The sequence below is a fragment of the Lycium ferocissimum genome, chromosome 4 (assembly GCF_029784015.1).
Source record: "Lycium ferocissimum isolate CSIRO_LF1 chromosome 4, AGI_CSIRO_Lferr_CH_V1, whole genome shotgun sequence".
Lineage (NCBI taxonomy): Eukaryota > Viridiplantae > Streptophyta > Magnoliopsida > Solanales > Solanaceae > Lycium > Lycium ferocissimum.
Window position 1 is genome coordinate 41,101,070 of NC_081345.1, and position 23,163 is coordinate 41,124,232.

The window sequence follows — 23,163 nt, forward strand, 5'->3', positions numbered from 1 at the left end:
TTAAAAATGAATTTAACTTGTATAAATGGGCAGTCTAAAAAATCACTACTGTTACTATAACGGGGAACACTATTAATTGACTCATCAAAAAGATGTTGCCTATCAAAGAGAATGAGAGTGAATGTTAAGCCTAATTCTGCATGGTTATTGTGGGAGCCACCATAGCCTAATTAACCAAAAGGACCATATTAGGCCAAATCAAAGAAGTACGTGTTTCAGTTGTGTTAGACATGTAGAATCTTGTGAGCTGCTCGTCTATGGGTAGTAGACTTACTAGTTTGACCCATGGGGATATGTCCGTTTAATTATGGAAGCTGTAAGATTTACTAAGTATTCTTAAAATGTGAGATTTGTTATCTTAAAAATAACACAAGTTATCTGCTATGATAGATAATTGCGATATGATTGTGTGCAAATTCATTGTACTAACGATGTATATCATACTAAGGATTTGAAGCCCGGACTTAAAACACTTATAAAACCTCTTTAATTACCACTACAATAAATTTTCTCTGATCTATTCAATAGTTTATATAAAATTTAAAAAGATATTATTATCTTATTTGTGCAATATATTTTTGCAACGAAGGGAGTTTAATGCAACCCTCTTAACTCACCCAATCACCCAGTCCACGAGATTAATTAAACTGTAGACTAGATAAATAATGAAATTAATGAAACCAGAACAAATAAACTCAAATTTTAACTCGCCTATAAGCTTTAGTACATGGTTTAAGGTCCCGTTTGGACATGATAGGAAATCAAGTTGATTTGAGGTTAAAGTTTTATTTGGACATACAATTTGGATTTGTTAAGTTGTATTTTATTCTCATAAACCTGAAACCCCACAAGTTGTGAAAACTATCAAAACTTCGCCAACTCTTATACAATCTTACCAAATGAGCAAACATAGTTCATAACAAAGTTAATACGCTACCAAAATGACTTTTTAAAAAATACAATGTCTATGAATCGAATTGTAGTTCAATAAAAAGGAAAATTGAACATGATTAGTTGTAGTGTAACTACTCTTTAATACTATAATCTTCCGACATAGTAAGGACAATCTCTTCACGTCAAGCATGCATTTTCGATCAGATGACCGAGAAGACGAACCAACATTGTTACTTCGAGTCAAGTTTTACATTTAAAAAATATTTCGTCTGCCAACTTATGGATCTTTTTTTACAAAATATAAACTTATTGGTTAAGTTTCACATTTAATTTTTTTTTAAATCATGAAATGAAGTTGAAGTTGAAATTTTGTGCCAATTTTGTAAACAAATGCTGATTTGAAATCAAAATATGAAATCCCCAAACGCCTACTATGTGAAAAAATTGGACAAATTTAACGAGCCGCGTATGTATTTAGCATACATAAAAAGTTTGAGTTGAGACGGTGGCAGTCACTACATGCATGCACCAGAAATTAAACTCTGCTTGAAGATGAGTACCATAGTTTAGAGCCAGTTACATAAGTTCCGGGCAACACGTAGGAGAGAGACAAATTGACAAGGCTAACACCCGACCCGAATATTCTGCGTTGAATGTAGGTTTGTTTTTGATCGAAAAACAGGGGAGGGTTGTTAGGGAACTACTAGTACCAAACTAGATCTAGTCACGAGAGGCAGATGGAGTATATCATCAATTTCAGCATAATATATATTTATATATTGCTAAAAGAGGATTCAAAAATTGCAAAGATGTCACAAGTAGGTTTTCAACGTGTGACCTAAAGTAAATTTTGAACCACCTTTATTACCATACGACAAGCTTTGTTGTGTTAAGTAGATTGTTTACGCCTTTGGGTTGAACCCATCAAAAATTTACCTTTTACTATTCACTTTGTAAGTGACCGGAAAAAAAAACTTACTCATATTTACTCTAGATTTACACTAAACTACATTATTTAACACTATTAACAAAAATAAGGTGAAAATGAGTAATAATTTAAATTGATAGCCGTTCATATAAAATACATTTTGTGTATTTATTAGGTTAGTGTAAATGATGGCATGCGTAATTAGGCTTGTTTATTTTGGCATGCGATGCTCCCTATTTTTGATCCTGATCTATATATCCTTCTCTTTGAGGGCGCAGTTCTTCAACTGATTAGTGAAATGTAATTTCTGATTAGAGTTGTAGCCAACTGTAGATATATGCATGTGCAGAGGCGAAGCTAGAATTTGAAGTTTATGAGTTCGAAATTTTGATTCTCTTAAATTATTGGGTTTTAAGTTAATAATTTTATACATATTTAATGAATTTTTTTCAGATAAATATAAAGTTTTAATTAAAGCCATTGGGTATTAAATAAAGAGTGTTATTATTTTAGATTTAACCAATTTGATGAATTACTTCTAAAGTTTGATATCAAACTAGTGCTAGTTCACCTTAAATTAGTGCTAGTTGATGAGAGTTACTTCTGAAACAAAAAGGTAAAGTCAAATTTCTCTGGATATTATCTCAATTTCAATAAAATGCAATCAAGTAAAGTATGACTTGCGATATGTTAGACATTTGTTTATAAGACCTTAGCATTCTAGTCTTGTGAGTAAATAATTTAATGCTCTGTTGTGCATTAAAGGGTAAAGGAATTTATTTTTGATTAATTCTTGTTGGACCTTAGCTTCTAATCATGTTAAAGCATATCTTTCTAGTTATACCCTGCATGAAATCGATACATTTCAATTCTCCTACAGTTTACTTTTATGAAGTCACGGAAATAAGAATTAAGATTTTCAAATAGTCGACAAACCAAAAAAAAGATATTATTACCTGAGTTCATCACAAAATTATTGTTTTGTGAAAAATAAGTATATTTTTGCTTATTTATTTTGATATTTGGTAAGTAAGCAAAGAGATATTATTCCAAAAATATTTATACTTAATCTAAGAATACACAATGAGCTTTGAATGCTTATGGAACTTGTTTTCTTCCTAATTTTTAAGAAACCTATTTTCCTCAAAAAATATTTTTTAAAACATTAACCAACCCAAACATGAGAAATTTTAAAAAAATCTAGCAAATGTTTCCCTCCATATCAAATACATCCTTAATTAATATTAGTAAGAAAACTAAGACGAAGGAATTTCAGTTTTATCCCTTCTTATTTTTTACTTTAATCATCTGGTATCCAGAATTTATTGTAATTCAGATTCAAGTTGCATTGGGTCTAGATAAGAGGAAAGCGCTCGTTACCATAAATTTCTCAATCCCATTGCTTAAACCCAAGACCTCTGATTATGAGATAAAGGGTTTTATTCATCTACCACAATGCATTTATCCATTTTGTTTAAAAGAAAGGAAGAACCAAGAAGATGCATCCACCAACAGATAAACTATAGCGTCCTTTCTATACCTGGAAATCGAAGTGACCTTTGGGGGAAAGTGGTGCCTCATCATTCATCAAAGATCCACCATGAAGATTATGTTCACAAAAGTGTAACAAGCATGGGGCAAATATACCATTACTTTGCATTTGTATGTCCTTAAATCAATTATTCAAATTATAACTCACATAGCATGCCATAGCCATTAACAAAAATGCTGGCATATTATTATTGCACAAAACTGTTTTACTGTCACAATTAGGTTCTTAGGTAGGGGGCAAAAGTAGACAATAAAACTTATCCGCCCGACTTGCCGATATTAACTCAACCCATTTTAATCCGTCTAATTTAGTTCATTTAAGAATTAAGCTAATATGTAGCCCAAATTGACCCATAAAAAAATCTTATCAAATGTTTTTAAGATCTTTTAACAAAAAAATTAGTTAAAATTTAATAAGAGTTGAGCGGGTTGGATTATAACCGTTTTAGCCCATTTTGATCCAACCTTTTGAACATTTAGACGGGTTAATAGCATCGATTTTAACCCGCTCAAATCAACCCATTTAACGCCCAACAATTAGGCAAGAGACGAGTATAATGTTTTTGGAGAGTAAAGTGAAAAAGGAGTCTTGTAAGTGGCACATACAAGAGTCATTTTTGGGCCTAAATACATCATTTGGGCTTTGGTCGAAAAACAATTAATATCTATTTTAAACGGAAAAAGGCCAAAATACTCGAACTCAAAAATAGTTTCATCCTAACTCGCCCATTTGACGCCCAACAATTAGGTGTAACAAGAGACTTGTCATAATGTTTTTGGAGAGTAAATAATTTTTTAAAAAAATTATTTTTTTTTGAGTCTAATAAAATTTTTTTTTTTTTTGTGGAAAATTATCAATTATTTTTGTCATTTTTTTTTTTGAGCAAGTTATTTTAGTGGGTAAAAAAATTATTTGAGGGTAAAATAATTTTGAAGGCTGATGCCATTCACATCATTTGGGCTTTGGTCGGGAAAAACAATTAATATTCCCAGGAAATTACATGCAATGATTTCGGAAATGAGTGGTCTTGAAATTTTGATCCCGCTTGCCAATGGGTGAACCCTCAATGTTAAAAATAATTAAAAGCAGGTAAAAAAAGTTCCAGCATTTCCCCTGGGATGCACATAAACGCAAGAGGGTGTTTATTGTTGCATTGCTTTAATGTACAAATGTACAACATTCGAACAACCACTTTTATTGTCATTTACATCAGCTGCCTAATTCAAAACTCGGATCTGCTTAAAACTAAGATATGTATAGATATATACTCGTACCTTAGAATTTAAGAAAAAACATATTTTGGAGGAGAGAAATCAATGTCTTCTTGGTTTGTGACCTTGTCCCTTACCATCACTCGACAATTTCATGGTATATGTACAATTCTTGGATCGAGGGATCCTCTTCAAATCCTCGTAAGGTTGTTGGAACCCGATATTTTCCACAGCACCAACTGTCTTGAACATTCGTCTCTTGTGCACTTCCTCCACTAATGACTTGTGCAACAATTGGCTTCGCATATCCACTAAGGACCTGTTCCTAGTTAGTCTTCCCTTCCCTTTAGAAGTGGAAGAAGTTTTTCCTTTTAATTCTACCATACCTTTGCATTGTTTGTAACATGTTCTTCCCAAAGAGTGCCCGATGCTTGAGTTTTCCTCGGGACAGAACCGGGACGTGTGGTGACTAATTGCATTAGCTGGCTGACTTTGTCTTGTAGAGGCTGTCACGTGATCATTCTCATCATCAGAGAAATAATTGAAGTTGGAATAATTTGGGGTGTGTGACGAGCTTTGAGAGCTCGTGTCATCAAACATATCACCTGCAAGAGTAGGTGATGACTTGATCAGATAGAGTGGGAGCCAAGTGGGTCGGTGAAAAATTACACTACATATATAAGGTTAAAATTATTTTTGTGCATATATAGTAGAGGTTGAATCCCCTTAGTTTTTCGTGTGTTTACTTCTTCATATTTTGTAACCCCTTAGTGAAAATCCTGGTTCCGTCACTGTGATTAGATATAATTCAAACAGTTAAATATTCAATCAAAGAAATGTTAACATTCACTCAAAATAACAAGGGCAATTAAAATGTAGTGACAAATGCATAAATATTCGCATCATGTTAACTTTTTCTGGTCGAAAGATGTTTATTATAACTCAACTAACATATGTAGTTCATTCTCAAGTCTCAACAACACGAACCAATAAAACAAAATCTGCCAATGATTGAGCAAAGACAATGTACATGGAATTGATAAAATAACACGAGATTAGATAAATCATAATACCATGAAGCCAATGATTTTTAGTGGTGTCTGCGTCAATCATGACTTGAGAGGAGAGCATACCTGACAACGACACTTGGGAAGATGAAGAAGAAGAGAAACCTTGGAAAGGGTTATGGCGATCGTTATCATCATCCTTATAGCCTAGTACATGGTAATCAACGGATTCAAACTGATTCCATTTCTTCCATTGAGGTACCAGGCCAGATATTTCTCCATCAATCATATTAGCTATTTCACATGGCTTCCAATCTGTAATTTCTAGTTCCTTCACCATTTCATTTGCAACCTCCGTGGGAGTGTCGGTCAGAGTGTCGAATGGGAAATACACATTCCTAACATCACCTGCACGGACAGTATTAATACTTTAGCCTTAGTCGTTCAAAGCCATTATAAATCACCAGCATGGAAGGAGTCGCAGTGCATGAATAATTCAGCTTCATGCATTTATGTAGACACTGGACCAGTAACATAAATTTTCTTTATCTTATTGGATCTATATTTTTTCCTAAAAAGTCCTAATTCTTCAATAACAAAGCTGAGTAATAGGAAATTGGAAATTTGATAAAGATGGAAGAGCAGCAGATACCTTCTTTATCCGCAATCTGCACTTTAAGGAAAATGGTATCATCTTCAGAGTTCAATTTCCCGGTGATGGTCATATTAGTCCTTGGAACATCGTCATTCAAGTGGAGGTCCTCAATAGAAATTTTATCATTCAAGATAGGCTTTTGAAGTCGCATCATTGTAACCGACTCACCATCAACATCATCAAACATGAGGAACGGATCAAGCATTAGTTCTTTAGCGGATAATCTCTTTGATGCTGGCTCCAAGCATTTCCGGATAAACCTTTGTGCATCCAAGTCTTGGACTTTATAAAATGCCCTTGGCCTCTTACCCTGGGCGAGGAATAAAAGGACATGCAAGTAAGTTTCTGATTGACTGATAAAAACTGTCGAAAAGATTTTAAAGAAGAAGAAAAAAAAAAAAAAAGCATCTTACAGAGATCACTTTCTTGTATATTTGCGCGGGGTTAACACATTCACTATATGGATATTCACCAGTAAGCATCTCCAGCATGCACATTCCAAATGAATATACATCAACAAGCTCATTATAGTTCTCGTCGTATAATTCTGGTGCCATGAACTCAGGTGTTCCTATTGCATTAAATAGAAATAATAAACAGTTAGTAGTAATTGTGGAATGTTTAACATAACTTTAATGCACCTTATATTTGATTGAAGTTTATACCTATAACACTGTGTGCTCTATGTGATCCACGAAGAATTGCTGCCAACCCCAGGTCCCCAATCTTTACTTGTCCAAGATGACCATTAACAAATATGTTATCACATTTAAGGTCTCGATGGATCACTGGCGGATCATGTTCATGTAAATAAACGAGACCTTCCAGAATTTGGCGTGCCCAAATCTTTACAGCTCGAATATCTACTCGCTGATATTTCTTTCTATATCTGCATTCAATCAAATGTATCCCTGTCAGCAAATCCATCACCGATATTTATGCCAACTGTAGGCTGATCCTTCAAGTCTCCTATTAATTGTAATAGGCATCAATACTCAAATTTAAATTCTTCGGTTTTTCGTATCCTTTGACAAAATAGGATAACATGTCTGATCCAACCCAAAGGAGAAAAAATTTCAAATTTGTATCTCATAATCTAACACAATCAGTCATCGAAATTGGGACCTTTAATCGCAGGGCCCTCACGTGCAGCCTCAAGCAAATCCACTAGGTTGTAGACTTGCAATTGTTGCAACATTAACAAGTGGCGAATTCTCTCCAGATAATTCAAATCGAAGAAATTAGATGTCCAGCTCGGGCCTATATGACATGACCGATCAATAGATCCACCCAGAGGTGGAGCCAGCAGGATTTTGGAACGACAACTTCAAGTGCTAACAATTGGGTTCTATATTTAGTATTTGTACATATTTAATGAATTTCTTAATACAAATACTTTATTTTAAGCAAAAGTTACTGGGTTCAGCCGCCGCTGGATCCACCTTTGTCATATATTCCATACATCACACTAGATAGATATCATTTTCATGGAATACGATTCACTTTCAAGATGCCTTTGGTGGTGAAATGCTAGACGCTCGAGACTCAAATCTCGGGCTAAAGAGCAACAAAACGGGTGACTATATATATACAGAGAAGGAAAAGAGAATTACCCGTGGAGAGTACCGGAAGTGAACATCTCGGTAATGAAATTAAAGGTCCTCTTTTCGACGTCGATCCAAGAAGTATAGAATCTCATGATAGAAGGATGATTGAGGGTGCTAAGCAGATGAACTTCAGAGTAAAGCCTCTCTATATCCTCTGGTGATTGAAGCAAATCATTAAGTTTAATTTGACTCCATGCCACTTCCATACCTAGCAACTCATCAATTGCCCTATACACTTTTTTCATTGCCCCTTTCCCCAATACTTCCTCCAACTGTCCGCCCATGCATTAAAAGAAAACCAAACACCAACATAATCAAGAATCATTCATAATTGACTTAACAAGAAAAATAGTAACTTTATCTGTCCCATTTGTGGAGATCAACAAATCAAGAACTGTAAATGCATAACTGATCAATCCAATACCATCATCAAACCATTTTAAGGCTTGTAACATGCAAAAAAAAAAGGCAAAAAGATTGAAACTTTATAAGAAAAAAGTACTCAACTTACAATAAGTTCCAGCCATAGCTGAACAGCCCCAATACCATCATTAAAACCATTTTAAGGCTTACAACATGCAACAAAAAGGCAAAAAGATTGAAACTTTATTTGAAAAAACTACTCAACTTACAAAAATTGTAACTTTATCTGTCCCATTTGTGGAAATCAAAAAATCAAGAATTGTAAATGCATAATTGATCAACCCCAATACCATCATTAAAACCAATTTAAGGCTTGTAAGTTATATTATAACATGCAATGAAAAAGCAAAAAGATTGAAATTTTACAAGAAAAAACTAAAGATAAAAGTACTTACACGTCCATAACGACCAGTAGGGTCAGTTTCAACATACCCAAGATCATCATCATCTGAATTTTTGCAGTTCTCTGAAAATCTTCCCTTATCCATATTAAAAATCAAGAAACTGGTTATAAGTTGAAATTTTGGAAAGGGTGATATAATTTATTTATTTGTGGATCTTAGAGTTACGTGGGTAGCTAAAATTTGTAGTTTAAGACTCAGTAAAAGAGGTTCATTGCACTCTGTATCTAATAATAAATCTGATGCTTCGAAGAAGACACACAACAGAAGGTTGAAGTTGTAAGTGATTGCAACCATTTGATTGGGAAATGAGACAACTGTGATAGGTGAGTGTGTTTTGATTTGACAGCAGAATAGCACAAGTTAAAATGTGCTGGTACAGAAGTTCCACCAATAAGGTCAGGTTGGATTTTCTTGAATTAGTTTTTGTTGGAATAATGAAAAAAATGTGAGATTTTTTTGGCCTACATTTGGATTTTATTGAGGGTGAAAACAGGAAATTAGGAAGAAGTTAAAAGCATAATAATTAGAAGATAAATTTGGTGATGATAGAGAGCCTGGGCCTGAAGAATATGTAGCAATGCTTTGGTGGGATTATTTGTTGCTAGTTGATTGGTGAGAGTGACTAAAAAGGAATAGTGGAGAGATAAAATCTTCATGTTAGATTTTTTATGAAGTGATAAAATGACTAAGGTTTGTACATATTGGCATATTGGACTAGAAGATTAGAAGAAACTGAACGTGACTGGGACAGATTTAAGATTTTAAACTCCTGTGTATCAAGGTTATAAATTTTGGAAATAAATATTGAATTTGTATAAATTTTACTACTTACGTAGTATTTATGTTAAAGACAGTAAACATGATCGGACATTTTTTTTAGTGGAGAACTTCTTTAAAGATTGGAAAAGTAAATTGAGTCGATAGTATAAAAATATTTGTTGATGTCAATTGTCAAGATCAGTGAGGGGTACTACATTCTTCCATGATCCATCTTCAAACATTGTAGGAATCTCAAATCAAGCGAAAGTATGTGGTCGTTTGGTAGGTAGTCAAAATTATCCCGGGATTATAATCCCGGGACTAATTTATCACACCTTTTGGGATTATTTTATATCATCTAAAAGATGGTATAAAATAATCCGGTGATAAGTAATAATAAGGTGGATATCCCACCTTTGGGATTATGCTTCATTTTGCATCAGTTTTGGTAGGAGGTATAAATTTATTCCGCGATAAATAATATTTATACCTTTATATTCAAAACACTGATTAAAAAATTAAATGTTGGGATATCCCAACCTATACCATGCACCAAATGATACGTATTCACGAACTCAAGATTATAAATAAATTCGATTGTCATTTCATTCTGATTGCTCAAATCAAGCAATAAGTATAGGCGTTTAACGTATTCGGAAACTCAAGATTATAAATAAACTCGATTATCATTGTGATTGCTTATTTTACGATTTTTGTTTAAGTAAAATTATTATGAACTGTCTAAACTTCGAGTTGTGTTTGTTTATGGTTCTCACTATTTGAATGCAACGTCCATTCATGGGTGGGGGCAATTTCATACGGAGTTGGCACTTTGACAAATAGACTAAGATTTGAAAATTAGTGCAATTTGTGGAAACAAGACAATTCATGATATTATCGATTAAATGCAAGTACAATCCTGAAGTAGGTGAGATTGAGAAAGACATTTATTTATTTAATTATCGTCTGGTATCATAGAGTAATTAATTGTCAAGCAAGATACATGCCGTTATGGAATTGCAAAAGGGCACAACCAACTACGTGGGAAGGACTTCTTTGCTCTGAGTGGATAACTATTATAGAGTACAATTTTGGTTGGTGTAATTACTCGTAAAACTTTATTGTATTTATTTACCTATGTTTGATGAAAACAAATTAATCTTAAATAAAGTACTAAAGAAAGAGGTCAATTGAAATATTTGAAAATTATTATTAATCTAGGAGATCGTTATTTTTATCAACAATTCAAAAATGTAAGCATAAATAGTTGAACCAGTTTTTAGTAGTACTAATAACCTAAGTTACTCGGACTGTTCACTCTCAGTGCCGCATCCGTGTCGACACGATGTGGGTGTGGGTGTGGGATCCGTACCTGATTTGGTCAAACGATTTTAGGTTCTTTGACCAAAATCGATAGATAATTTTAGGTAGACAAGAATTTCTGAAATCAAAACAAAAGCGTGGGCTATTCCAATAACCGTGTTGCACTTCTATATCATTTGCAATAGCCATGTAACACCAAAAAGTAGTAAGGAGATGCATATGTACTTAATAATAATTACATATTCAAACTTGTTCTAAAAAATTCATGCATTCTTTTCCGTCTAAATAGTCCACTATATTTTGGGTATAATTTTATAACTCTATTTTTAGATATTTGAATTATTATTAGCCGAATCCCAGCACCCGTGTCCATACCTGGATCCGTATCCCCGAATATTAAAATTTAGATCATAAAGGATCTGACCTCTAGATCCACACCCCTATCGGACACTCGCACCTGAGTCCGAGCAACTTAGCTAATATTTACTAGTAGGATTAGTATCTTAGGTCTTATCTCTCCCATTTACTAATTAAGGATTGGCTTATAAGTATTATCTTAGGTCCACATTATCTCTCCCTTAAGGTTTTGGCACGCTCCTTAATTAAGAAACACATTTAGTAATACATATAATTGTATGAATATTTATCTAAATTACTCTTTATACATCTGTTAAACGTCTCAATTAATTAACACGGAAATACTTTAAAACAGATTCAGTTTGCAAAACAACTTACTAATATTAGGACATGGGGAATATCTCCTTTCAATGATTTCATCACACTTGTTCAATTATTATTATTATTATCACAAGAAAATTGAAGGGTCAAATTTGACTATTGCAAGTAAAAAAAGGGAAGTTAAAGGTGACACCTGCTGATATACTATCACGTAATAAATCATGATTTGCAGTGCACGATTGAATAATATATTGTAATTAATAAACAATATTTGACCAAATTAATAAGTAACTCCTATTGATGCACCGTGCACGTACTCTTCATCTCTTTGAAAAGTAAAGGGAGATTTTTTTAATATAAAAAAATTAAGAAGGTGGTGTTTGACTTGGCTTCAAAAATATAAACTTTACTTTTGTTTAAAAGAATTTATCAACTTGCACTCTTAAAAATTGATTTATTTGATTTTAAAATGTCCTAAAGTTCGGTATCCTGCTTCTTTCTTTGTAACATCATTTTTCAAACACTATTTTCGGAACAAAAGAACGCATTTTCTTATTTTCTATATCCTCTGGTTAGTTTAGCTGACATAGCTTTTAAGTATGTAAACAATTTATTTTCAGAAAATTAATTAAAATCTGATGCATGAATTGAAATTAGTTATTTGAACACATCATCTATTTTATATGTTGAATTCTATTCGTGATCTTGTTTAAATTGTACACTGATAATGACTGGAGGGAGTCACTCCAGACCCACCACGTTGATATGGAGGACATTCAATGAATATAACAAGTTAGGAAGGATCCTGTCTGCTTCAAATGAAAATAAATAAAACAAGAAAGAAGAAAATAAAAGAAAAAAATTAAAATTCAAGAGTGTGCTCTAGCGATAAAAAAAAAAAAAAAAAAAAAAGTGAGATCGAAATTTAAATTTAATAGAAACAAAAAAGACGCTTAATGATTTCTTCTCAACATCCTATGCTTTAGGTAAAATGGTACTTGTGTTAAGTTGGTAGAAGTTAGTAAATATACTCGAATGAGTAATTGAGGTGCGCACAAACTGATTATTATATCATCGTTGTTAAGAAGAAAAAAAGGAAAAACATACCAAAGATAAAGATGAGAAGTCTCTTTTTTTTTTCCTGCCCGGTGTCTGATACCTGCTTTGAGATCCCAATTGATTCAGATTCACATTGCGTAAGACTCATTAAAAAGAAAAATATTTCCTACCAGAATATTTTCTTTTTTCAAAATTTGAACCGATACATTTAAAACGGGCGAAATGATCATATTCGTTTCATCACAATCCGAGGTGGTAAAGATGAAAAGTCTCATTAAAATTCATTTTCCATCAAGGAGTGAGTTGACTTAAAAAAACACTTCATTTGCAGTCGCAAATATCATATGGAGCAAAAAGCATTAAGAATGTGAGGTTCACCCCCACTAGTATTTGTTTTTTATTCTTATCCGCAGAACTTTATTTGTAGGCAAAACGGCATCTCTTTGTGGGCACCCAAATTCTTCTCTAAATCAAATCCCATATGATTGTATTTGTATTATTGTATTATCCATAATACTTTTCGTGTCATCTGATCTAATAATTGAAACAGAAACTATAATACTATTAAATATACACACACACGATTTGCACGTGTCCATTATATTCCACCTTGAGACAAAATAATAACTATACTTTTGTTGATTTTGAGATCTCAAGTTCTAGTATGAGCTTATAATTAGGTTTAAGCTATGATCAAAGTGCATGTTCCCAAGAATCAGAGAATGGTTGTTAGAATAATAATTTATGAATTTAAAGACATAGGACAACAAGGTTTTATTAGTTATACTTATTTCCAACAGAAGATTCCTAGCAATATTAATTGATGTTTGTTTGGAAATTAGGTGTAACATAAGATAAGCACTTCAAGGTTTTCAGTTCAACCTCTTCCTGGCAAAAAAAAAAAAAAAAAAGTTCCCTTCATGCGATGCAAGTAAATCTACTCTATATTATAATTTTGTCCATACAGTTAAAAGTATTAACATGATGTAAGTTTATAGTACAAAAAATAACATTCTTTTTTATCATAGAAAACAAATAGTCATATTTTTTTTAATTAAGGTAGCCAGCAATCTTTTTTATTTTTTTCAACAGCTAACAAACTATTACATTTGTAAAAAGAGGACCATGGAGGTACCAAAATCCGTCTTTCTGATATTGAAGGTTAGATATACCTAATCAGATGATCATTACGATTAATAAAAAGTGTCAAAACCAAGGAGCAAAGTTCTGGTTTTATTTACATATATATTCAAAAATATTATTTTATGCTAATTATTTACTTTAATTATGTTAGACTTAAATGAGAAAAATTGTACCCTACTTAAAATTGACGAGATTATATTTTCTTCATCTGGAGAGAAATAGATCAGGAGGAATTAACTCAAGCTGAAAATAAATATTTAATCGATCTGTCTTATTTTCTATGACCCATGAAAAATGTATTACAGGATTTTAAATTTATTTATATGAAGTGTGAAGAAATTTTTTATTAGATCTTTTAGTCTATCTTAGACATCGTATTAAAAAAGTAAGCGATTCTTTTTGTTTCTTTTGGCCGTTGACAAACGATTCATGATAGAACTCACCTAGTTTATCTTGACAAAAATGGGCGAAATAGTTGTTTCAATGCCAAAAATGCAATCGATTTTTTTTGTTTCGCCACTGACAAACGACTTATGAATCATAAGTTATGATAAGAACAAATGGGTGAAATAACTACTCCAATGCCAAAATTCATGATGCCCGGCAGTTTCTTGACGGCTTCCCACAATTTGTTCAATTTACCATCTATGTCTAATAGATTCTATCTATGCAAGACTCTATCTCCAATAGAAGAAAGGGAGGTCAATTTTCCTGTAGAGCTAGTATTTTACATTGTTTTCATCGCAAAATACTTTATTACCAACACTATTTTAGTTCAATTTTTTTTAAAAAAAACTTCAAATTCTGAGTTCTCTATGAATTTACCCAATAGTCCATTTTTGACAACGTCCCAATGCCAAAGTCACTGAATGAGTAAGTCGTCAATTCTTGATCAAGCATCGGGTCTCCTACACCCTTGATTCCTTACCCATAAAATAAGATAAGGGTGGTGTGCTTCAACATCCTATCTCATCTCAATTATAACGAGTCATCGAAAGAGCAAGTTCAAAGTCACCATCAATTCCTCTTTCAAATCCAGTTGCAGCCGAATAAGCACTTCTCCGTGTGATTCACGAATCCTAATCACAAAGCCTTTTGTTATTTACAATGCATTTATTTAAGTCTTTTCAATGAAAGATGATATTTCTGGTCAAGTTCTAATAATTTGTTATTTATTGTAACAATAGAATACAACCAATTAAACAAGTTAAATACTTGATTCAATCTCTAGCCTATATGCAGTAGCCAGCTGGACAAAACATCTCTGGCAAAAATATACGGAAGTTACCCGGTTCGCCACTCATCCAAAAATATTTACAGCCTCTAACTAATATACATAATATATACATATATTATACATTGTTGGCTATAGATCTGGGTGGGCTACAATTTATGTTAATTTCTCCAAAACTATCCTGGTTCTCACCATTAATCTCTTCATTTTGTAATGGTGTGTGCCAGCTTGTGCTCACCTCAACTATCCCACTAGATACCTGCTACCTCCATCAACAGTAACTCTACCCCCTCCCCCCAGGCTTATACAACTGGAAAGAGATCGCCTAATATATTGTCTAAGCTCAGATTTGAACCCTGATATCTCAAAGTTTTCAACCACTTCATTGACCACAAGGTCACAACCTAGACTGCCGAATCATTCATCTAAATTGTTATCCAATCAACGATTAATCCCACAAATTAATACCAAAAGTCATGTACTCGCTACAATCACCACCCTCACTATACATCAAATATGAAGTAAACAGATGACCAGAGTAATGTAAATGCAGCCAAATCTCCAGAAGGGAGAACATACCATAACCAACCAGAGATTAAAGATGAAGCAAAACAGATGAGAAGAAAGAAAGTACACAGTACCAAAATGATTAGAAGCTAACAGGAACTAAGTTTGCAATGGTGGAGGAACTACAGCATTACAGCTAATGCAGCAACAAAGTACTGCCGAAGAAACTGTACAATGTGCATATCTATTTTACACTATGTTGATATAGCCGGCCTCAACTAGATTGGAACTAAGCTGTAGTTGTTGTACTCTCTCACTACCAAAACGGTACTCCACTAAATGTGCAAGAAAATGTCGGGTAAAAGAACATACTCTGATTTACTGTCTAAAAGTTTTATGTCTGATATCTGCCTAACGTATCTGTTTTTGTTAGCTTTTACTGTAAAATTCCCTTTCACAATGACAGAGGAGGAAACTCATCCTCGTTCTTTAGCAGCAATGAATGCTCTGCAGCCCTGAAAACGAAATTAGAACCATATATTACTCCACAGTCTAAAATTAGAGAAGAAGTAGGGAACTTTTCCTACCTTTCTTGTTCACTACGTGCAGGTTTTGAGACCTGCACTTTTTTCGGGACACTTGGAATCAGGAGCACATCACGAGAAGTGCATGAAAGCACATCCTCAGAGAGATTCCCTAGAGATCCAAATTCAATTCTACATGAGGAATTCGAGAAAGCATTGGCATGAGAATCTTCGAGGAGCTTATCAGCTTGGCTAGATATGGCTAACTTCTCACGACCTTGAACGGGAGATTTTACAGCTGAAATCTCTGAACACTTTTCTGACTGATTTGCATCAGAAGAAGCAACGGACCCGTAACTATGGGTCCCACTATGCAAATGCAACTGACCATAACTTCCTGGTGCCTTACTCCTAGTCCGTCCTTTACAACGTCTCTCCTGGTGATATTCCTGAAAGGAAAAAGGAGGATGATACAAAAACCGCCTCAAGCTTTTTGAGAAGGGATACTTACATTTTTAGACTGCTCTAAAAAATAATAGCCGGCAGTATATGTTTTGTATATTAAGTACAATATATATATATATACACACACACACACACATAGTAAGTGTATAGGTTTTGTATATTTTGGCTAGCGCCTGTAATTAATTTTGGCCGACGGGCCAAAAATGAAAAAAGCCCTTTAAACAAACTGAGATACACAAAAGATGGGAAATAAACTGCCCCGAATGTAAGAGAAAACTACCGTATTCATGTGTGTCTATATATATATATATATATCTGTGTGTGTGTGTGTGTGTGTATTATATATACATAGTAAGTGTATAGGTTTTGTATATTTTCGCTAGCGCCCGTAATTAATTTTGGCCAACAGGCCAAAAATGAAAAAAGCCCTTTAAAGAAACTGAGATACACAAAAGATGGGAAATAAACTGCCCCGAATGTAAGAGAAAACTACCGTATTAATGAAGTAGGTTCCAGTTCCTTGTGCCATTTCTTTCTCTTCAGAACCTAAAGTAGCAGTAGATGGTCGAGAATTGGCAGAAGGTTGAGCAGTTGGTCCCACAAGCATACCGTTTTCATTTGTTTGCAGAAATGAGTTCTGTCTAAGTGGCATTGATTGTCGGACAGTATCCCAAAATTTTGTGTTTCGAGATGAAGGTGGTGATGATGGACTATTAAGTACCGGTGCTGACAGAGCAAACCCAAAGCAACACTGGCCATAGAGCAAACTCCGTATATGGCTGTCATAGTCCCCACTTAAGTCCACCAACGGATTGATCATAGCTTCAATATCTCCAGCTGTGCTCGCGTCCCTTTCCCCTATATCGAGAGTTACACTTTCTAAAATACTGGTCTTTGGACTTGAGATTTCTGAACCACCAGACCAGATGTCCTCACTATAATCTGTACCTGATTGGTATATGCTGCCTGTGGTTTCTACCCACAAACCAGAATCAGATAGGCCACTTTGGCACGAATTCTCGGGCCCTGGGTTCCCATTTTCAACACATGATTTATTGAAATGAAACGGAGGAGCATAGTAATGCTTCCAAGAAAGAGAACTCGTGGAGCTTCCATTAAAACAACAGTCATATGTGCCATTTGCAAGATCGAGATTTAGAGGTACATAAGCTGAAGGATCATTTGCATCTGAAAAGGAGCCATTTTCTGACAGCATATCTGAAGAAACTCCATTCATCGAATTACTCAACAACTCATTTGATATTGATTTAAATGCCTTTCTCAGGCTATCATTCTCAAAATCACCATCTGATGATTTCAGAAGAATTCTAGAATTGGCATAAAATTCATCAGAACATGTGTCTTCATCACCAAAAATTGGGCTGGTATGTTGTAAAGCAGCCACATGATTGTGTCTATGCCTCTCAATAGTGTTTGCAAAGAAGTTCTTGATCTCATCGGCAACATGGTCAGATGGGGACAAAAGAATGTCACCGAGCTTGCGGGCCCCATACTTGAAAGCTCTTATTATTCGATAGAAATTACCTGAAGGGAATCAAAGCACAATTTACGCGTGATACAAAGCAACACAGACCACCTAAACACCAACTCAAAGCACCAAAATAGGAAGACCTAAGGAAAAATATCCAGAAACAGATTTGGTGAGAATCTCATTTGTGGCCAAAACAACAGAATCAGATCATAAGGATCTTCCATTCTTTGTAGATTCTGAGTCACTGAAGTACCAGAAAAGGATAAAATGAAAAACAAAAGAGAAATCAATTAAGTTGTACCTCTGTTGACACTACGCCCAAGGTTATTATTTTCCTTCAAGGGGTCAATTATATTTAGATGCTTTTGTTGAAATGGTCGTGTGTCCGTCTCAAGACCCCTGGATGGAACTGAGAACATTTCCATACTGTTCCTTAAAAACTCCTCACTAAGCAATAAATCGTTGCTTATATAATCTGGCATCTCAACTGTATACAGAAAAAAGGGCAACCGTGAGAAAGAAAATTGAATTAAAAAAAAAAAAAATCTTCACTCAACCGAACCATACACCACCCAAACCCGGAAAAAAAAAAAGGAGAGAGAAAGAGAAACACCAATCTCTTTGTAACCTCACGCATAAGTGTAAATAAAATGAGAACTTGGCATAAATAACCGTTCACCAAAATAATAGCCAACAAATGTATATTTGTTATATATTAATGTATAGTAAACGTAAAATATACATTTTTGATACAAAATAGTGTATATTTTTTGTATATTTGGCTAGCAAATGTAATTTGCGTTACTTGAGCCGAGGGTCTTTCGGAAACAGCCTCTCTACCTCCACAAGGTAGGGGTAAGGTCTACGTACACTCTCCTTTTCCCAGACCCCACCTGTGGGATTACACCGGGTATGTTGTTGTTGTTGTTGTAGGCTAGCGAATGTAATTATTAATGGCCGACCGGCTGAATGTGTAACTTGTCCCAAAAAAAAATCCTATAGAGGGTTGTAAACATCTGAAGGAGATCACAAACAACATAAAAGAATTATGAAAGGAAGGGCATTGCTTACCAAATATCTCCGGAAGGGATGATTTGCATACTGGACCATTCAAACTGATACAATAGTTGTCCCAATCAAATTTGCTATAGTAATCCAAAAAGGTATAGAGAACCTAAAAGCAGGCAAAAAACAGGAATATCAGATACACCTATGCTTGCATAACAAGCTTAATGCACAAAGTCAAAAAGCACAAACAAGTAATTACCGCTAGAGGACCATCTAACGATGAATGGAACAGCTGGAATATATATAAGACCAGTGTTTCCAAAGCATATGTGGAGATCAGACCATGATGTGCACCAAGAACACGACTTTCATAATAGCACCAAGCCTTTATCAATATAATGCTACGTTTGAAGAGATGATTTTTACCAACAAGGCGATCTACCTGCGCTCAAGAAACAGAGAACAAGAATAAAAATTAGCTGTTCATTTCCTCAATTAACATGATACAGACGGAAAAGTTATATCCCTTAAAATCACAGGGGAGATATTTGGTTCTCAAGAGAGTTTAAAAAGACATTCATCTGAAAGAGACAAATAAACAACTAAACTCTATCAGATAAAAAAGCTAAATATTGTTCATTTTAAGCACAAATTGCACAAAGAAAAGTTAGTAAAAATACAGCAGATTTAGTAAAAATACTGCAGAAAGGACGGATATATGGATGATGTCAACACCCACCTATACATATTAAACGAGTAAAAGAGGTATATTTCCTGTTTTAGAGATTCTACTGAACCATTTTCCAGTTCCAGTTGTTTCCACTTAACCAAGATATGCTAAACATCTTGTATATAAGAGTCTTTGAAACAAAAATTAAAGCAAAGTGGCTCTATCACATTCACAAACTGTCATTGACCCGCAACCGAGCAGCTATAAGGACAAGATTATTTGATTCTTGACAGTTTAGATTTGTAATTTACCTGCTCGAGGAAACAAAGTGTGCAAAGTCCTCCTAACTGATTACAGGATATATCTATCACAGTATTTTGTACTATACATTTCACGAGCTTAACCTGCCATAAGAAATTCAAAACACATCAACATTAAACAGATAAAAAACGATCAATTAAGCGTTAATCTGGTGAATGACTATGGATGCCCAAACTAAATGGACAGTAGTATAACTCTACAAAACAACCTTCAATTACTATAAACGTTCATCAGGCACACACCCCCCCCCCCCCCCCCCCCCACCCCCAAAAAAAAAAAAAAAAAAAAAAAGAAGAAGAAGAAGAAGAAGAAAAGATATAGGCATTTTAAAAACTGCATTATGCTTAGACTCAACTATCCAGCTTCCTTAGGTGGCAGGACATCGAGATAAAAACTTAAAACTATTTGTTGCTACAAAGAACTGTGAAATACTTCATCCAATTCTGTTTTACAGACTGTGAAGGTTTGAGTACACTTCTGTTATTAGAGTAAGGAAAGAACCTCAGCATCAATAAATTGGGGATCCTTGACATCATACTCAGTATTTTCCTTTAGCTCTTCTTCCTGCAGAACAGCGAGAACTTCACGGGCCAATGTTTCTTCAATAATAGGACTGCCAAAAACAGTCAAATCAATGTCACCATCAGGAAGGTAGGTCTTCAGTGGCACTGATCCATATGAGAAAACCTGTATGACAGACAAAGTATAATCAGAAAAACTCAGTTAAGATAATGAAAAGCAAAATATACCTTATGAGTGAAAACATAATTCAAGCCTAAACAGTTAGAAAACATAAAACAGAACATTCAACTATTCTGTGGACAAGTAAAGTTAGAGAAGATTTGAACACCTCAAATGTATAGAGTTGCTCAAGTTAGTCGGTTGGAACAAACAGATTCATTATTAACTAAGTTGTGCATCCGACAGCATTGGCTTACATTAAGATTGTAGTAGAATTAAAAGATGAACCATGCACTTCAGTTTTGATCTGATATTTGCATAAATTAGTTTCCTGAACTTGAATTGACTCAGAGGGGTGTACAGAATGCTTAAAGGAACAAGAAACCACTTGACAAGACATGAAGGAAAAAATAGTTACGGAAGTGAAAAGCGTTTACACTTTTATTAGTGAAAATAACAATGCAATTCAAAGTAATAACACTTCTAGAAGTAAAATTACAATGAAATATCTTGGTTTACTGAAAAGTAGATGAACTTGAGTAAGGAGTAAAGCTGCCAGAAGCAAATCTTAGGCTTAGCACTACAATCTGCAGTAGAATTTATAATATTTTTAAAATTGACCACCAAGAGGGTGGCCTGGCCTCGTGATTGAAGAGATGGAGAGACACGGAACAAAGGTCCTAATCTCATAAAAGTGAAACGTAATTGAATTCTTCCCATCTTCCTAAACCTTGATGACTTTGTATCCGTGCTAGTGAGAAGCAACAACGACTGGGTGGATAGTCGAGGTGCTAGCAAGTTTGCACAAACAACATTATTATGTATTAGAAAAGAAAATTCTCTAATACTGTAGTTGAACAGTGGCAATGATGCTGCTCTCTCTCAAACCCCAAAAACCACCACCTGTCGTCTTAGATGCAGCAAGGGGTGGATTAGTCAAGGTGCCAGCAAGTTGCCACGAACAACATTGTTATTAGAAAAAAGAAAAAATCCCTAATACTGTTTTAGACTGTGGAGCTGATGCTGTTCTCTTCCACCCCCCACCCCCTACTCCTTACCATCTTAGATTAGTAGAGTGTACTTTGAGATTGTAAACAACATCAAGTTGACCCTTATCTGTCAGATATGAGCAAATTAATTATCCAAGAAAAAGTAACACATCATTTGTAACCCCCTGCAAGTTGACCAACCCCCCCCCCCCCCCCCCCCCCCCAACTAAAAAAACCAACACACACACACACACACCAAAAAAAAAAAAAAAAAAAAAAAAAAAGGAACACCCCTATTTTTCAAATAGAAAGGTAAAAGGAATCAGGATAGAACATATCGATAGAAATGAAACAAACAATGAAAGCTATGCCAAAGCCTCTGTGAATAAAAATCACTCCTATGAGATATCACTGAATTTTCTATCGAAAAATAGACATGCAAAAAATCAAGAATCATGAGTAAAATCAACACTGAAAAATTAATCAAAAACAAAGCAAACACATGTAAAATCAAATTACCTGACAACCAAGAGAACATGTGATAAGTCTTTGAACATAATCAATAACATCTTTCCTTTTTTCTTCAGTATCAAGAGTTGGATGAACACAATTAACAACTTCATTTATAGCTTCTTCACCCACAACCCAACAATCCTCTGTTATTGTTGATGGATCAGCACTTACAAAATCCCAACGGTTCTCCATTTCAACCCGAATTCCAATTCCAATAGAACCCATAATTAACCACAAAAAAGGAAATGAAATCTTGATTATACCCAAACAGAGTATAGGGTTTTAGAGACAATTGACAACAAAAACATGGAATGTTCTAGACAAGAGGAGTAAAAGAGAAAACGAGAAAAAATGATGGCTATATATTTGTTGTTTGGATATCAGTAATCTGGTTGTGTGTGTATTAATAACAATTTGTCAAAGAAGAAGAAAAAAAAGGATTCATAAAATTAGGGGAGAAAGGAGACAATTCTCAATTGCCCCCACTTCTCCTCATAATAATAATAATCTTGTTTTTTTCCTCTCTAAAAATCTTTTCTCCTTCTTTTTTTTTCTCACATCCGTTTCAATCTGCAACTACGTGTAATAATTCGTATACCATGTATATATATAGTGTATATACGTGTATATATATATATTTATTTTTGTTCTGATTATTCTGTTTTGTGTCAGACTTTTGAAGATTGCGACGCCGGCAAAGAGGGTGGCGCAATGTTCAAATGGCGTTATTGAAGAAGCATATTATATTAATTTCATAACTTATGCAATTTTTGTTATTAATTTCGACTAGAATTTTATATATACGCCCTCTTTTCTGGTTAATATTTTCGCTTTTTGAGATTTAAAATGTATAAATATTGATTGATGTTTTAATTATTATTTTTTATAATATTAGCGTGACAAGAGTTGTAACTGCTACTCCTAACACTTTTAGTATAATTTTAATTTTAACATATTAATTTGATCTAATCAAATTTAATTTTAAAAAATTAGTTAAATTGATTTTTGGGAGGTAAAATATCACATATGAATTTTATATGTAAAAATATAATTTTAAATATATATATTTGAAACAGAACTTGAGAAAGGTACAATTAGATGTTTATTGATACTTGT

The 23,163-nt window shown here is 34.0% G+C and overlaps 2 protein-coding genes across 4 annotated transcripts; both read right to left on the bottom strand.

Moving 5' to 3' along the window:
• Positions 1-4,499: 4,499 nt before the first annotated feature.
• Positions 4,500-9,222, bottom strand: LOC132052957 (probable serine/threonine-protein kinase WNK4). 3 transcript variants are annotated; one of them, XM_059444712.1, is made up of 8 exons: positions 8,673-9,222; positions 8,366-8,383; positions 7,861-8,126; positions 6,913-7,136; positions 6,661-6,818; positions 6,245-6,557; positions 5,719-6,000; positions 4,500-5,190 (listed from the first exon to the last, which is right to left on the bottom strand). In XM_059444712.1, the coding sequence occupies exons 1-8, from the start codon at positions 8,763-8,765 to the stop codon at positions 4,688-4,690; spliced, it is 1,857 nt and encodes a 618-aa protein (XP_059300695.1). In that variant the 5' UTR covers positions 8,766-9,222; the 3' UTR covers positions 4,500-4,687. The 3 variants fall into 3 exon arrangements, with proteins under 3 accessions (XP_059300695.1, XP_059300697.1, XP_059300696.1); XM_059444714.1 differs by having other exon boundaries at positions 8,366-8,422; positions 8,673-9,203; XM_059444713.1 differs by lacking the exon at positions 8,366-8,383 and having other exon boundaries at positions 8,673-9,208.
• Positions 9,223-15,526: 6,304 nt separating this feature from the next.
• LOC132052960 (uncharacterized) lies at positions 15,527-22,744 on the bottom strand. The gene is made up of 9 exons (XM_059444716.1): positions 22,054-22,744; positions 20,366-20,551; positions 19,855-19,947; positions 19,133-19,315; positions 18,937-19,039; positions 18,167-18,352; positions 16,867-17,918; positions 15,972-16,357; positions 15,527-15,899 (listed from the first exon to the last, which is right to left on the bottom strand). Exons 1-9 carry the CDS (start codon positions 22,270-22,272, stop codon positions 15,839-15,841), a joined length of 2,469 nt encoding a protein of 822 aa, XP_059300699.1. The 5' UTR covers positions 22,273-22,744; the 3' UTR covers positions 15,527-15,838.
• Between the last annotated feature and the right edge of the window lie 419 nt (positions 22,745-23,163).